Source organism: Muntiacus reevesi, chromosome X (assembly GCF_963930625.1).
Source record: "Muntiacus reevesi chromosome X, mMunRee1.1, whole genome shotgun sequence".
Taxonomy (NCBI): Eukaryota; Metazoa; Chordata; class Mammalia; order Artiodactyla; family Cervidae; genus Muntiacus; species Muntiacus reevesi.
This window is the reverse complement of record NC_089271.1, coordinates 72,155,308-72,172,552: the sequence shown is the minus strand read 5'-3', so window position 1 is coordinate 72,172,552 and position 17,245 is coordinate 72,155,308. Positions and strand designations below refer to the sequence as shown.

General features: G+C 34.9%; 1 protein-coding gene across 1 annotated transcript in view; it reads right to left on the bottom strand.

Annotated features, from left to right (window-relative positions):
- LOC136154535 (sodium/hydrogen exchanger 2-like) overlaps positions 1-17,245 on the bottom strand; it is a 50,743-nt gene that overhangs the window by 18,833 nt on the left and 14,665 nt on the right. The window contains exons 4-5 of the mRNA XM_065916786.1: positions 6,759-6,976; positions 2,006-2,202 (exon numbers count right to left, since the gene is read on the bottom strand). Coding sequence (XP_065772858.1) covers positions 2,006-2,202; positions 6,759-6,976 — 415 coding nt within the window. The remainder of the gene's footprint in view (positions 1-2,005; positions 2,203-6,758; positions 6,977-17,245) is intronic.

The following is a 17,245-nucleotide window of genomic DNA, read 5'->3' as shown; positions in this document are numbered from 1 at the left end:
TGGGATTTTGGAGGTCTCTTGCATTACAGGCAGATTCTTCATTATCTGAATTACCAGGGAAACCCTTTCGGAAGACAGCAGAGACCTTTTGGCAAGAATAATTTTGGTGGAACAGTGAGGGCAGAATCCAAATTGTAGTTAAGTGGAACTGAAAAACTGACACAATATGTAAAGATAACTTGTGTGTTCATAGTGATAATAACAATATAATCTTATAAATACAAAGCCTTTTAAACTTAATTGTTATTTAATCTTTAAAACAAAACAACCCTAAAAGATAAGTCATGTATCCTCTTCCTACAAAAAAAAAAAAAAAAAACAACTGAGTAATCATTTAAATGTCTGAGATTAGAAAGCTCATCTGGAATGAAGTTGTGGTTAGCAATCAGGTCTTCTGATATCAACTTTAGTACTCATTTCCCCTCAAGAATAATGGGGCAAAATGGCCAAATCAGAATATCTCCAGAATATCTCCAGTATATCACAGAAGAAAAAATACAAAGACATGTTATACTGATGGTGGGCCAGGCACTCATTTACCTGAAGCGTATCATGGCAATTTTGTCAATGTCTAAGAAGCAAAATATATTGAAGTTTTGCTCTTTTCTCCCCAGTGGGTCTTCATTCTCAAACAAAATTAAATCTCTGCAAATATTTTCACCACTAGATGGTACTAGAATAACATGACAAGTTCTCCATTGTACAATTTGTCTACAACTGCAATCATCCAACAACATCCCTCCAAAACACCTGAACTCCCCAATTAGGGTCTTAAATAGATTATAGTACTAATCGATGGGAAAATGTAAATGTCAAATGATGAAGTCTCTAGGAGTAAGATGCATTTGAATACTTGGAGGAAATGTAAAATCAAAGGAGAATATTAGAGAGCTTCCCTGGTGACTCAGACAGTCAAGAGTCTGCCTGCAATGCAGGAGACTGGGGTTCAAACCCTAGGTTGGAAAGATCTCCTGGAGAAGGGAATGGAAACCCACTCCAGTATTCTTGCCTGGAGATTTCCACAGACAGAGGAGCCCAGTGAGCCCGAGGCCATGGGGTTGCAAAGAGCCAAACATGACAAAATAACTAACATTTCATTTCATTTCATGACTATTATTGATAAATTATCAGAGATATTAGGTAAGAATTCTAAAACATATAGGAATTGTAAGTTTATTCTTTAAAATGACTTTGTATTTTGAAGTAACACTGTGCTACCTGACACATATTAAAGTGAAAATCAGTTAATCAGATAAAAGTATAATTTGACTTGGGACAGGTTTAATAAAATTCATTAAGTTTTAAATAAAATTTATAAGTGTTCAATCTTAGTCAGTCATTTACAAACAAAATAAAACATTCAAAGCCTAAGGAATTATCTCACCCATTCTAGAGAAATAATTATTTTAAAGAGAAACCTGCTAAATTCACATCTTCTGACTTGTCTTCTCCCACTACACACACACACACACATATCCACCATCATTACTCTAGTTAGAACATTTTAGCCAAAATTTGAAATATTATCTCATTAAGTTACTGAATAGGTTTTTAGATACTTTTTTCCAATATTCTTTTGGCCAGCTGTATAAAATCAAACTGCAGTAAATTATGGATTAAAGAAAAATAATGATATGGACAAGATAAAGAGAAAATTCAAGGGAAAAGCTTCTTTAGAATTAAATTCTTAAAGTATTTCATTTATTTTCTCCTTTGCACTCAACCCCAACCTTATCTTTTTAAGTAGCTAAAATGCAGTACTTGTTGTAAAACTATTGGTGTCAGCTACTTAAATAAATGACACCTTCATCCATTCTCCTATTGCTTTAAAAAGAAATATCTCAGCTTTGGCAAATGTTCTGTTTAAGTTATGGTAAAGACTATTTCACACGCTATAATTGTCTCTCCTAAATATAACTCAGTTCAAAACCTAGAAAGAGAATGTTGGCCCATTCATATCCATCTAAGTGGAAGATTTCAAATTGTAATATTTTGTTTTGTTTACCTGAACAATAACAGTAAAGAGGATAACAACTGTGGTGGTTGCAATGAAGAGCTTCTTTCTGGAAAACTCTGGGAGCAGAAAAACAAGGGAGAAACAGATCGCTCCCCTCAGTCCTCCATAGGCTATAATAAATTGGTCCTTTCTGGTGACTGTATTCACATGACATTTGTTCACGAAGAAAGTCAGCACAAGAACTCCTAAATTTTTCAATAAGAAAAATGCTTGAGTAATTAATCAACAGAAGGAAATGTTACAAATATAATCGTGTTAAACTAGATTGAAATTCTAAGGATTTGTGATGAAAAATTTAAAAGCCTAAACAAACCAAACTATTAAAAGGTTCACTTCCTCAGAGAGCTTTCTTTAAACAGATACATTTTATTTTGTTTGTGTTTTGGTTTTTCCTTTGATTCTTCTCAGTTTTTTAGAATGAAAGCAGTGCATTTCTCTTCTTTAGGTCTATGTGGACTAATCCGGGGCATTCTGCAAAAGTAGTCTCTACAAACATATAATATATAATATTTCTCTTCAGTCTTATAAATGCTAGTGAGCAGACCCAACTAGTGAACTAAATGTTAAGTGTTGGTTTTAATCTTTAATGAGCCAGGATTCCATATTCCTCTGTTTTTGTTTTTATTTTTCCCCCTGTCACCCAGAATAGAGTTCTGAGACTCAAGTCTCAACCAAAGATTTTTACTTCTCACATTTATTGGTAATCTCAAAAATAGCCTTAACCACAAAAGAAATATTTTCTCATGTACCAGTACTATTTTGAAGGGCACCAGTTAAAACTTTATCCCACAGATCTTACTCCTAGTGATTATGTTTTGAGTATCTTATTGTGAATGGGCTTAGCACATAATTTACTTCAAGACCAGAAAGGCAAAAATTCTTGCCAAGAGGATTGAAAGTGGAGATTCTTACTAAAATTTGAGCTGAAATAAGTTGGCCAGCAGACAATTTACCCAAAATTGATTTGTTTGGAAAAAATATCATATCCTCTTCATTGTAGTATGGTATTGGCAATTTAGAGAGCCATAGCAGTAGCCTTGCAGCCTCTTTATATGACTAGGAATCTTGGTTCATTTTTCTGTTTTTAAAAACATTTTAATTCAATTGATATATTTTAAACAGTGCCAGAAAATGAAAGCATAGTAAAACTATTAGATCAGTCATAATTAAATTAAAATGAATGAGAACTAAATCCACTGAAAGTTTAAGATCTTTTAATTATCTTTTAAAAACTGTCTCTTTAGCTCTTTTAATTTTCTTTCATATTACTGCAAAAGCAAAGGTAGCTTTTAGAGAAAAATACGAATATGCAAAGGAAGCATATAGCACCTATATTCCCACCCATTCAGAGAAAAGAATTCCTAACACTTTGGATAAAATCTTCCAAAGCCACACATGACTGCTTATATTATTATTTTTCTAATAATGACTGCTTTATCTACACTTGAACATTTAAGATGTTCCAATGCTGCCTAAATATATGTAATAAAATTTCTAATCACTCTTACTCTGCATAATTACCAGAACTCAAGGCTAGTGACATTATATTTGAGGCCAAGTTATCATTTTGATTAAATAGAAATTCATCCAGCATATTTTGAGTCAAATTGCATTTTGGACAACTGAAGTGAATTGCTTCAGTCATATTGACATTGTCAGAATGCTAACTTTATAATTTTATTATTCATCCTATGTGCATTCCCAAACCAAAGGAATGAGAATATTCTAATGAAAATCTTCTAATTTAACAGAACTACAAAAAATACACATCATTTAATATAGCTAAAATCCAAAGGGGGAAAAAAGAATGGCCTCCTATGGCCTGAATTCAGTTCATCTTTCCCCTGTCTATTTAGGCACAAAATTAACCTAAATCGTGATGTCAAGCTTAAAAAAGTGCAGATACTTCATTGATTTATGATAAAGATCTTTTCCTTTTCTCTTCTCATACCAGATGTAGCAATTATCTACACATTATAATTTCTAAATAAAGTGTTATTGCACAGAGGATTTGTTTCATCTCATGAATTTTCACACGAAGTTTCAAAAGGGAGGGGATATATGTATACCTACTGTTGATTCATGTTGAGGTATTACAGAAAACAGCAAAATTCTTTAAAGCAATTATCCTTCAATAAAAAATTAATTTAAAAAGCCACATATACAAATCTATAGAAATCCTGGTATTCATCTTTAATGTTTGCTCTTATTAGGCCTTAAAATTTTACTACTCTTTTTTTCATTTGAAATATAGTTGATTTATAGTGTTGTGTTATTTTCTAGTAGACAGTAAAGTGATTCACATATACATATATATATTCTTTTTCATATCCTTTTCCATTGTGGTTTATTATAGGATATTGAATATAATTATCTGTACTATACAGTAGGATGCTGTTGTTTATCTATTTTATATTTAGTAGTTTGTATCTGTTAATCCCAAACTCATGATTTATTATTCTTCCCTCCCTTTTCCCCTTTGGTAACCATAGATCTTTTTTTATGCCTGTGAGTCTGTTTCATAAATCAGTTCATTTGTATCACATTTTAAATTCTACATATAAGTGATATCATATGATACAAATCTAGTATGATATAAACATACTAAACAATATGATAACCTCTAAGTTCATCCATGTTACTGCAAATAGCATTCATTTTTTTAATGGCTGAGCAGTATTCCATTTTATACATGTACCAAATCTTCTTTATCCATCCATCTGTCAAGAGATATTTATGTTGCTACTATGTCTTGGCTATTATAAATAGTGTTGCAATGAACATTGGGGTGCATGTACCTTTTTGAATTATGGTTTTCTCCAGATATATGCCTAGGAGTGGAATTGCTGGATCATATGATAGCTCTGTTTTTAGATTTCTGAGGAAACTCCGTATAATTCTCCATTGTAACTGTACCAATTTACATTCCCACCAACAGTGATTGAGAGCTCCCTTTTCTCAATCCCCTCTCCAGTGTTTGTTATCTGTAGATTTTTAATGATGGTCATTTTGACCAACGTGAAATGCTATCTCATTGTAGTTTTAATTTGCATTTCTCTAATAATTAGCATCCACTGACTCAATGGACATGAATTTGAGCAAACTTGGGGAGATGGTGGAGAACAGAGGAACCTGGTGTGCTGCAGTCCATGGGGTGGCAAAGAGTTGGACACGACTCAGCGACTGAACAAAAATAATTAGCAATGTTGAGCATCTTTTCATGTGCCTATTGTCCATCTGTATGTCTTCTTTGGAGAAATGTCTATTTAGGTTTTCTCCCCATTTTTTGATTGAGTTGTTTTTTGTCATTCAGTTATATAAACCATTTGCATATTTTGGAAATTAGTCCCTTGTCAGTCACACTGTTTGCAAACATTTTTTCCTATTCCATAGATTGTCTTTTTATTCATGGTTTCTTTTGCTGTGCAAAAGCCTCTAAATTTGATTCAGTCCCATTCATTTATTTCTGCTTTTATTTATATTGCTTTGGGAGACTGTAGGTCTTAACAGTTTATAGGAAAATATTTTCAGTTATTCTTGGAATTTTTGTTTCCATCAGCTATTTTTTATAGCACATGAGCACAAAGTAGATGTTTTGTTCAATTTTATTTAAAAAAACACTTAGATTAAACATATTTTATAACTCTAGTGAGATTTTCCAGTGGGATCAGAATAAATTAGAAATTGCCTTCTGTGAACTTGCATGACATTTAGCTTATAGTTTCACTGTTCATGCCAACCTAAATATATTTCAGCAGATAATAAAGCATACCCTAGTCAGTTTTATTATTCATTCTTAAAATTATAAACAAATTCCCTAATGTGTCCCTAAGTGTTGCTAGGGTGATTTTCATAGTCTCCAAAGAAAGGTCTACAATGATTCTGTTCATGTGTTGAGGAGGTGGAAAATAGAGATAGAAATGTCAAAAAATATGATAAACTATAAACTGCATTCTTATGTACACTACAACGTGTAAGATTAAAGAGACAGCTTAGTTTAAGTAACAATGAAGCTGTGATGTTTTCAGGATGAAAAATACGGTTACATGTGTATTTCACTTCAGTACCAGTAGAGTATATATTTTTTTTAATGTAAACACTGGATTAGAAGAGGGTTTTTATGCCTGTGTGGATACTTCCAATTCCTTGTGACCCCATGGACTACAGGCAGCCAGGCTCCTCCATCCATGGAATTTTCCATACAGGAACACTGGAGTGGGTTGCCATTTCCTACTCCAGGGATCTTCCCTACCTAAGGATCAAACCCAGGTCTTTTGCATCTCCTGCATTGAAGGCAGATCCTTTACCACTGGTGCCACCTGGGAAGCCCAATAATAATAGTACTAAAGGCTAATGTTTAGTGAGAATTTATGAATGTACCAGGTTGTATGCTAAACTCTTTGATTACATTATATCATTTAATTCTCACAATAGTTGGCAAAAGTTTATAGTGTTAACCATTCTCATTTTACAGTTAAGGACTGTTACTCCTAGCATGATTATATGATTTTTTCAAAGTCAAAAGGCTATGTAGTGAAGCTAGAATTTGAACTCAATCTGATTTTAGAGCCAGCTTATTAACCTTGCTATTATGGAATCCCTGCATAAGTGAGGAATAGAAAACAGTCTACTTATGAGAAGTAAAGCAAATAAAGCATATTGGAATTTTAAATTTCTTGTTTCTAATGTAATCTCAAAACAAGCTGACACATTTTATATAAAAAATCAATATTCACCATACCTAATGCTCTCCAAGTAAGACAGAAAATGACAGTGAAACAAATGTAAGGCCAATTCCATTCGTGGTTATTTCCAATGGTAGAAACACCAAGGAAGATGAAGATAAGAGTATCACTAACACTGCTCCACATCTTCATGAAGTACTTGATAGTTGTATGGGATTTCTGAGAAATGTTAGCTTCCACATAACGTTTCATGCTCATAGCACAGGCAATAACTCTAAAGAAGAGGAAAAAATGTGTAAGAGTAAATATTTGCATTTAACTTTAAGGGAAAGTGATCACACAAATGTTGAAGACTAAATTAGGATCTTTGTTACTCTACATGCTTTACTTAATTCCAGAACATAAAAAACATGCCATTTCCCAAGAATTTATACAATAACATTTATAAGACAATCAAATGCTTAATTTTCAAAATAAATGACAGCTTCTGTGTCCTTTTGTGTGCTGAGAATAATGTGTCTGCTTTATCATCTTTAGCATTGTCTAATCAGTCAGTCATTCAGTGTTTAATCACTCAGTTTTGTCCAACTCTTTGCAACGCCGTGGACCCTAGCCTGCAAGATTCCTCTGTCTGTGGGATTCTCCAGGCAGGAATACTGGAGTGGGTAACCATTCCCTTCTCCAGGGGATCTTCCTGACCCAGGGCTCAGACCCAGGCCTCCCTCATTGCTGGCAAATTCTTAACAGTCTGAGCCACCAGGGAAGCCGATTGCCTAATCAGTCCTCTTTAAATAAGGTTTCACTGACAGGTTCTAATAATTATTTGGCAGTAAATACGTTAAGAGGCAAGGGCTAATATGAGAAATAATACCTACTTGTAGCCTCTAAAGCTCTACTGTTATAAATAAAGCAATTTTTGGTAGTCAGGGAGTGTTTTACTGTTTTATTCTATTCACTATGCTTTTAAGATTATGTTGTTATATTCCTGTTGAATAATCTTTTCCAAGACTTACTCTAGAGTATTTCATTGCACCTTTCAATCCTCCAAAATGATTTATTGCCTGCAAGACTGCCTTCTCACTCTTATTCATTTAAGGGTCAGATATTTAGATATTTTCTTAACAACTGGGGAGCAGAGAAGGGGAAAAAAACATTGTATATATTTTTAATTGCTCTATTTTCATTTTACTCTCAACTACTTTAGGTAGATAGGCTTGGTTAACTAGTAAATTACCAGCCTTTTAAAATGTAATAGACAACTATATGCTGTCAATCTTTTGTAGAATTTTGCTTTCAGTTATATTTCTTTGTGCAAATTTTGAAGGCAAAAACTGAGTTCCTATATGTGTAGGTGTCTCATGAGTGACCAGTTTTATTTGGCTAGTGAAAAATTATTTTTTTATATTTTAAAGCAATTCCTGGATAATATTTGAAATATCTAAAATAATTGGGAATCAAAAGCTTTAAGTGAACTGTCAAGTGCTAATTAATCTCAAGAGAATGTATTCCCTTAATACTTTCACTATGTTTAATAATTTTTTTTTCTAAAAATAGCATTTGGTTACTTGATAAGTATCATAAATTCCTTGTTTTCCAACTTGTTACATGCAGGTTTTATTCTCACAACCTATTCTGTTAAAAAAAAAAAAAAGAAAAAAGAAAAGGAAGCAGCTCAGTAGCGACAAATATCCATTCTTGTGGGTCAATTTGTGATTCTTTGAGAGAAATGGAATAATGAAAACCTCAAAGAGTAAGATTTACATAGAGGATGAGCTGAAATTTCTGAAATACTACATGCTGTCTGGTGTCTTTCAGTACAAGAGAGTTCTTCATTTGCATCTTTGAGTATCTTAGGGTTGGTAACTAATTAAAATATTACCCAGAATATATTATTGCCAACTTACATGCACTATGACCACATCTAAAGCAATTCACAGTTGATAAAATGCTTAATATTTGCTGAAAGGTATGGTGAATTGTGTGATCCCCCCCCAAACAAGTCGTTATTCTAAATCACTTTATGATCTTAAACAAAATGTCACTCTGACAGTACATATATTAAGTTAGAAATACAATTTGCATATAAGCTATTTTCAAAGATAAATTGTATTTTTCTTTCTAGTCTGTTTTCTAACATGTTGTTCAATCACTCAGTCATGTCCGACTTTGCGACCCCATGGGCCACAGCACAGCAGCCTTCCCTGTCCTTCATCATCTCCTGGAGTTTGCTCAAGCTCATGCCCATTGAGTCAGTGATGCCATCCAACCCTCTCGGCCTCTGTCATCCTGTATCCTCCTTCCTTTAATCTTTCCCAGCATCAGGGTCTTTTCCAAAGAGTCAGTTCTTTGCATCAGGTGGCTAAAGTCATGGAGCTTCAGATTCAGCATCAGTACCTCCAATAAATACTTAGGGTTTATTTTCTTTAGGATTGATTGGTTTGATCCCCTTGCTGTCCAAGGGACTCTCAAGAGTCTTCTCCAACACCACAGTTCAAAAGCATCAATTCTTCGGTGCTCAACCTTCTTTATGGTCCAACTCTCACATTCGTACTTGACTACTGGACAAATCATAAGTTTGACTATATGGACCTTTGTCAGCAAAGCAATATCTTTGCTTTCTAATATGCTAAACAAAATAACAGAGTAGAAAGATGTGTGCTAATCTTCTCCATTGAGGACTCCAAAATTGCAACTCACTGCTGAATAACCATTTACAAAATGTTGGGTTCCACAAAAAAAAAAAAAAAAAAAGATACTCCACGTCCAAGGGCAAAGAAGCCCCAACAAGATGGTAAGAGGGGTGACATAGCATTTAGAATCAAACTCCATACCCACCAGAGATGCTCAGAAGGCTCAAATAAAACCTTATGGACACCAGGATGCAGGGACCCCACAAGAGACTGATCCAGACATGCCCTTGAGTGTTTAAGTGTCTCTTGCAGAGGCATGGGTCATGAGTAGCCTGCCACAGGGACAGGGACACTGGCTACAGCAGACCTGAAAGGCATGGTGTGTGAGCCCCGCCATAGAGCTCCCAAGCAGAAAACCCACACACTGGAAAACAATCATACCAGTTAAGTTCTGCTGTGAAATTTCTAGGGCCCACAACAGATTTCACAACCTGAGGATCTGGCAAAGGGACTGAGAAGCTCCAGGGAATTTGACTTTGAAGGCCAGTGGGATTTGATTATAAAACTTCCAGAGGACTGGGGAAATAGACCCTTTGAAGGCACAAACAAAACCTTGTGCACACCAGGACCCAGGAGAAAGGAGCAGTGACCCCACAAGAGACTGAGCTTGGCTTGCTTATGAGTGTCCAGGAATCTCCAGAAGTGGCATGGGTCGACAGAGGCCTGCCATGGGGTCAGGGGCACTGAATACAACAGTCCTGGCATAATACCTTTTGAATGATGTCACCATTACTGCCATTGTCCCTACCATAGTTTGGCCTCAGACCAAACTACAGGAAGGGAACACAGCCCCACCCATCAACAGAAAATTGGATTAAAGATTTACTAATCATGGCCCTGACCATCAGAGCCAGACACAGATTCCCCCACAGCTAGTCCCTGCCATCAGGAAGCTTCCACAAGTCTTTAATCCTTATCCATCAGAAGACAGACAAAATGGAAACAATCAAAGAAAACTAACTAAACTGATTGCTTTGATTATAGCTTTGTCTAACTCAGTGAAACTATGAGCCATGCCATGTAGGGCCACCCAAGATAGGCAGGTCATGGTGGAGAGTTCTTACAAAACATGGCCTGGAGAAGGGAATGGCAAACCACTTCAGTATTCTTGCCTTGAGGACCCCATGAACAGGATGAAAAGGCAAAAAGATATGACACTGAGAGATGAACTCCCTAGGTCGGTAGGTGCTCACTATGCTACCGGAGCAGAGTGGAAAAATGACTCCAGAAAGAATGAAGGGATGGAGGAAAGCAAAAACCACACCCAGTTGTGGATGTGACTGATGATAGAAATAAAGTTCAATTCTGTAAAGAGCAATATTGCGTAGGAACCTGGGATCTTAGGTGCATGAAGTACAGTAAATTGGAAGTGGTCAAACAGGAGATGGCAAAAGTGAACATCAACATTTTAGGATTCAGTGAATTAAAATGAACCAGAATGGGTGAATTTATCTGATGACATTATACCTATTACTGTGGGCAGGAATCCCTTAGAAGAAATGGAGTATCTCTCATAGTCAACAAAAGAGTCAGAAATGCAGTACTTGGGTCCAATCTCAAAAATGACAGAATGATATCCGTTCGTTTCAAAGGCAAACCATTCAGTATCACAGTAATCCAAGTCTATGCTCCAACCACTAATGCCAAAGAAGCTGAAGTTGAATGGCTCTATGAAAATCTAGGAGACTTTCTAGAACTAACAACAACAACAAAAATGTCCTTTTCTTCATAGGGGACTGGAAGGTAGCAGTAGGATGTCAAGAGGTACTTGGAGTAGCAGGCAAGTTTGACCTTGGAGTACAAAATAAAGCGGGGCAAAGGCTAACAGAGTTTTGACAAGAAAGTGAACTGGTCATAGCAAACACTCTCTTCCAACAACACAAGAGAAGACTCTACACATGGACATCAGCAGAAAGTCAATACTGAAATCAGATTGTTTATATTCTTTGCAGCTGAAAATGGAGAAGCTCTAAACTGTCAGCCAAAAAAGACAGGGAGCTCACTACGGCTCAGAGCATGAACTCTTTATTGCAAAATTCAGACTAAAATTGAAGAAAGTACAGGAAATGACTAGGCCATTGAGGTATGAACTAAATAAAATTCCTTCTGGTTATACAGTGGAAGTGACAAACAGATTCAAGGAATTAGATCTGACAGACAGAATGCCTGAAGAACTATGGACAGAGGTCCATGACATTGTACAGGATGTGGTGATCAAGACCATACCCCAAAAAAATAAATGCAAAAAGGCAAAATGGTTGTCTGAAGAGGCCTTACAAAAAGCTGAGTAAAGAAGAGAAGTGAAAGGCAAAGGAGAAAAGGAAAGATATACCCATCTGAATGCAGACTTCCAAAGGAAAGCAAAGAGAGACAAGAAAGCCTTTTTAAGTGAGCAATGCAAATAAATAGAGGGAAGAAAAGTAGAGATCTCTTCAAGAAAATTGGAGGTACCAAGGGAACATTTCATGCAAAAATGGGCACAATAAAGGACAGAAACAGTAAAGACATAACAGAAGCAGAAGATATTAAGAAGAGTGGGCAAGAATACAAGGAAAAATTCTCAAAAAATATCTTAATGACTCAGAAAACCCACAATGGTGTGGTCACTCACCTAGTGCCAGACATCTTGGAGTATAAAGTCAAGTGGGCCTTAGGAAGCATCACTATGAGCAAAACTAGTGAAAATGATGAAATTTCAGCTGGGCTATTTCAAATCCTAAAAGATGATGCTGTGAAAGTGTTTCACTCAATATGCCAGAAAATTTGGGAAACTCAGCAGAGGCCACAGGATTGGGAATGGTCAATCCCATAGAAGATCAATGTCAAAGAATATTCAAATTACTGCACAATTTCTCTCATTTCATATGCTAGCAAGGCCATGCTCAAAATACTTCAAGCTAAGCTTCAATAGCACATGGACCAAGAATGTACAGATATACAAGCTGGATTTAGAAAAGACAGAAGAACCAGAGATCAAATTGCCAACATTCATTGGATCATAGATAAAGCAAGATAATTCCAGAAAAAAAATCTACTTCTGCTTCATTGAGTACACTAAAGCCTTTGACTAGGTGAATCACAACAAACTGTGGGAAATTCTTAAAGAGATGGGAATACAAGACCACCTTACCTGCCTCCTTCAAAACCTGTATGCAGGTCAAGAAGCAAAAGTGAGAATAAGACATCAAATGTCAGACTGGTTCTAAATTGTGAAGAGTACATCAAGACTGTATATCATCACCCTGCTTGTTTAACTTATACGCAGAGTACATCATGAGAAATGCCGAGGTGGATGAAGCACAAGTTGGAATCAAGATTTACAGGAGAAATATAAATAACCTCAGATATGCAGATGACACCTTCCTAATGGCAGAAAATGGAGGGGAATTAAAAAGCCTGTTGAAGAATAGTAAAGACTGAAAAAGTTGGCTTAAAATTCAACATTCAAAAACCAAAGATCATGGCATCCAGTCCCATCACTTCATAACAAATAGACGAGGAAACAATGGAAACAGTGGCATACTTTATTTTCTTGGGCTCCAAAATCACTGTGGACAGTGACTGAAGCCATGAAATTAAAAGTCACTTATTGCTTGGGGAAAAAGCTATGCACACCGACAGTGTGTTAAAAAACAGAGACATCACTTTGCCTACAAATGTCCATATAGTCAAGTGTTAGTTGCTCAGTCATGTCTGACTCTTTGCAACCCAACAGACTGTAGTTTGCCACTGCACAAAAAAAGTTATATTTACTTTGTACTATAATATGCATATGTACATATGCAACAGTATTATTTCTGAAAATCAGTTGTACATGTCTTAATTTTAAAAGCTGTTATTGCTAAAACTACTAGCCGTCAACTGAGCCTTCAGTGAGTTGTAATCTTTCTGTTAGTGGAGAGTTCAAAATATTGCAAGAATTACCAAAATGTGACACAGAAACATGAAGTGAGCAAATGTTATTAGATCAATGGTGCCGATAGACTTGCCCAATGCAGGATTGTCACAAACCTTCAATTTGTAAAATATGCAATAACTGCAAACTGCAATACAGTGAAGCACAATAAAATGAGATATGCCTTCACTAGACTCAAACAATTTCAGGTATGTTTTACTTCTTACACTCTGCATACCTTATGATTTCCCTTTACATAACAAACTATATATGGGGCAATAGTAAATTGCTATAAAATTGTTATAACTATTCACCTCTCTATGTAATGGCTAGGACTAGAATCTACAATCTAAAACTTGTATCAGAAAAGAACCATGTAAATCCATGGCTGATTCATGTCAATGTATGGCAAAAACCACTACAATATTGTAAAGTAATTAGCCTCCAACTAATAAAAATAATTGGGAAAAAATAAAAAGAAAAGAAAAGAAAAGAACCATGCCAAATCTTTACCGGTAATAATCAGATACGGTTCCTGTAGTTCTCCACGCAAAACAAATGAAGCCTGCCTACATAAACTACATTTGTGTTCTTGTAGTTTGTTACTCCTCAAAAGCTAATTTGGCAATAATTTGCATCTACTTTATAAGGTTCCCTATCCCTATTTCTTTGATTTATTTTCCCTTCACTATCAGCTGTCACCCAACAGACTTTTGGTCAGCCTTTTTTACTCTTTACTTCTTTCTATTTTCATTTTAAAACTCCAAAATTTTCTTTCAGCAAAATATTTTAAAAAGAGAGAGGAATAGTATTTTTTGAAGTACAGTCACTTATTTATAAATTTCTAACAATAGTTTTTCTTCAAAAAAATACTATGACAAGGATTTTAAAGAAAGAACAGTTTTATTTATAGATCACTTATTAAACTATTAATTTCAATCACTTATCTGCTTTCACCCTTATAATATACAGTATTGAAGTATTGGCAAGCCCTAATAATTAAAAGGGAGTTCTATCTCTGTACACAAATTTTGTATTTAGCACCTAGCACTGTAACTTGGGTTATTAGGCACTTAATTTAACTGTCAAATTGTAAGCAGCTCTTTGCAAAAAACAGATTTTTGCAGGAAGTAGCTCCTTGAAAGAGTTCCTTTGTTTCATCACTTTAGCAGCTATATTTTAACTTAGCTTTTATACCAGGTGCCCCCCTACTTCATTAATCTCTGGCCCAAGCATATCTCTCAAATCTTTTGATCACATAATGCCTTGATTTATTTGTTGATTCTTTACTTAGACTGGAAAAATAAAATGAAGAATGATTAACTGATTAGTAGATCTTTTCCCCAGTTACTGTATGAATGAGATAGCATCTAAAGAAAGATCACACAGAGTCAGCAAGTCTGTACACAGTGAAAGATGATGAAGGTTCTCATCCCATCCTGAAATGATTAACTGTGATTAGCTTCCCCTTTAAAAACTTTGATGACTAGAACAGAATCTTTGGAATTGGTTCTGGGAGAAAAGTCTGCCTTCTCCCCAGGTTGCCAGCCTCCTGAATAAAGTGAACTTTCTTTTTCCATCCAACACTTTTGTCCCCAGTACTGGCTTTCAAGATGCAAGCAGCTGAACCTCAGTTTGATAACAAAAGATTTAATGAGTAACTGGTTAAAAATTGTCTTCACTATTTAAGTAGTTAATATGAATCAGAAACTATGCAATATCTACATGGAACTCTGCTCAGTGTTATGTGGCAGCTTGGATGGGAGGGGAATTTGGGGGAGAATATATACATGTGGATGCATGGCTAGGTCCCTTCACTGTTCACCTAAAACTATCACAACATTGCTAATTGGCTATACCACAATACAAAGGTTAAAAAAAGAAACTGCAATATCTAATGGCATTAAAGATTAAAAGAAATTATTATGGAAAACAAAACAAGGAAGCTGGCAGGGAATGCTACAGGTTCTAGGTCTTCAGTGCTGATAAAGTCATGAAGCCAACCTCCTCTTCTACCTTTTCTACCCTCCAGCACTGAGAATATAGGAGCTCATAAGTACTCGTCTTTTTTTTTTTTTTTTTTTTTTAAGTGTATCTCAGGGACAATGAAAAAAGTTTGACTGAAATTCATTTTAACCTGAGAGAGCCCTCACTCGATGTGACTGTTTCCACTCCAGCCCCAATGCAGTAGTCAGTAATGAAGCTAAGTGAGAAAATTATAGTATGCCTTTATGAAAAATGTTTGAGATACTAACTGATTCAACTATATCTAAAAGCATCTCCATGTATCAAGAACCAATCAAAACCAAGAATTCTTTGTTTCCATAAGCTTCTATAATAAAACGTTTGGGGGAATATCTTCATGATGGTTTCATAATAATGTTAAAATTTATAAAATATTTAGAAGTTAAATCTTCCTTTGAAAGGACGAAATGCAAAAATTGTACTTTATCACACAAAAAAATAATTCAAATGGCTTGTGAAAATTATGTTTCTCTTTAGTCTCATCCCAGTATATAAAAAGCAAAAGAAATAACGATCTTTAACGATCCGGCTATTATTCCTACAGCAATCTCTCTTTTGCCTTTTAACTAATTTCATATGCTATTTGATATGGTTTGATATTTAGGTAACAGTTACAAAATTACCAGCCTTCATCCACTATTTATTGTTTCACATCTTAGAGTTGTCACTCCAAGAGCACAAAAATGACAACTGAAACTTTTAATAGAATAGTATGGCTTTTGGTCTCAAGGTGATTACAAAATAAGTTGAAGCAAAAAATAAAAAGAAAGAAAGAAAGAAAGCAAAAGAAAAACTGGCTGAATGCGAATATATTTAATATTGCTGAACTGTACACTTAAAATAGTTAAGATGATAAATTTTATGTTATGTAATTTTTGCCACAATTAACTTTTTTAAATTGGCCGAACTTTGTGTAGAATCATTTTCTCTAGGAACTCTTTAAAAGTAGACGAGACTCTGATTTGTTGAGATAACTTATTTATACTCCTGTGTGAAAAATTCAAATATGTAATCATACACACATCTCTTGGTCTTTCTGGACAACAGTTTCCTCAGCTGAAAAATGAGGGGGTTATATGAAATTATCTTTAAGTTTCCTTCTAGCTGTAAAGTTTGTTTTAATGTTATACTTCTTTTGTTTTTTAATTTTGAAGAAGAATAAATAAGAAGTGCATTTCACTCTGAAAAGTGGACAAAACAAGCATCAAGTATTATCAGTAGATAACTAAAATCAGATAAATCTCTGAATGTATCGTTGCTATACTGATACATTAAAGCAATAAATGTAGCAATTAATGATTTACATGTAAATAATTTCATTAAGCTTGAGAAGAATGCGAAAGTGAGAATTTTTGTGCCTTTATACGAGTGAAGTTTTAATCTTTGAATGGATTTAGACTTTGAATCAATGTAAAATGTATATTATTTTGTCCTGTTCAAATCTAATTTTAGTCAGGTTGCTGTTACGTCTTAACTTGAGAAGAGAAAAAAATATTATAACAATGGGTTTAAGCCCATTGCTTCACCATGCCCCCCGCAAATGTCAGCAGTTGCATTGGGTTGTAATTCTTAGATAATTCATAAATAATTCAATTTAAGTAAAATTAAAAGAAAACATACTAGTGAAGTATAAAATTTGCCTAGTATAACAGGTTATAATAAGTCCAGTGTTTTTCAGTGTATGGAGAAAAGAAAGCTGTCATGGCTTAGAAAGAAATGATCTTTATATGTCTTTGCAGAGAGAAGCCACTCTATACTGGTGAAAGACCACCATTATGTTGTACTCAACCTGAATACAGTTGTGGCCCCATTGCCCTGAAAGAAATAGAACCAGCCTGTTCCATAATTAAAACTAACCCTTTCCCTTCTTTATAGTGGATTTCCTACCATGCTTTTTAAATGCCATAATACATAGAAGAAGAAAAAAACAAAA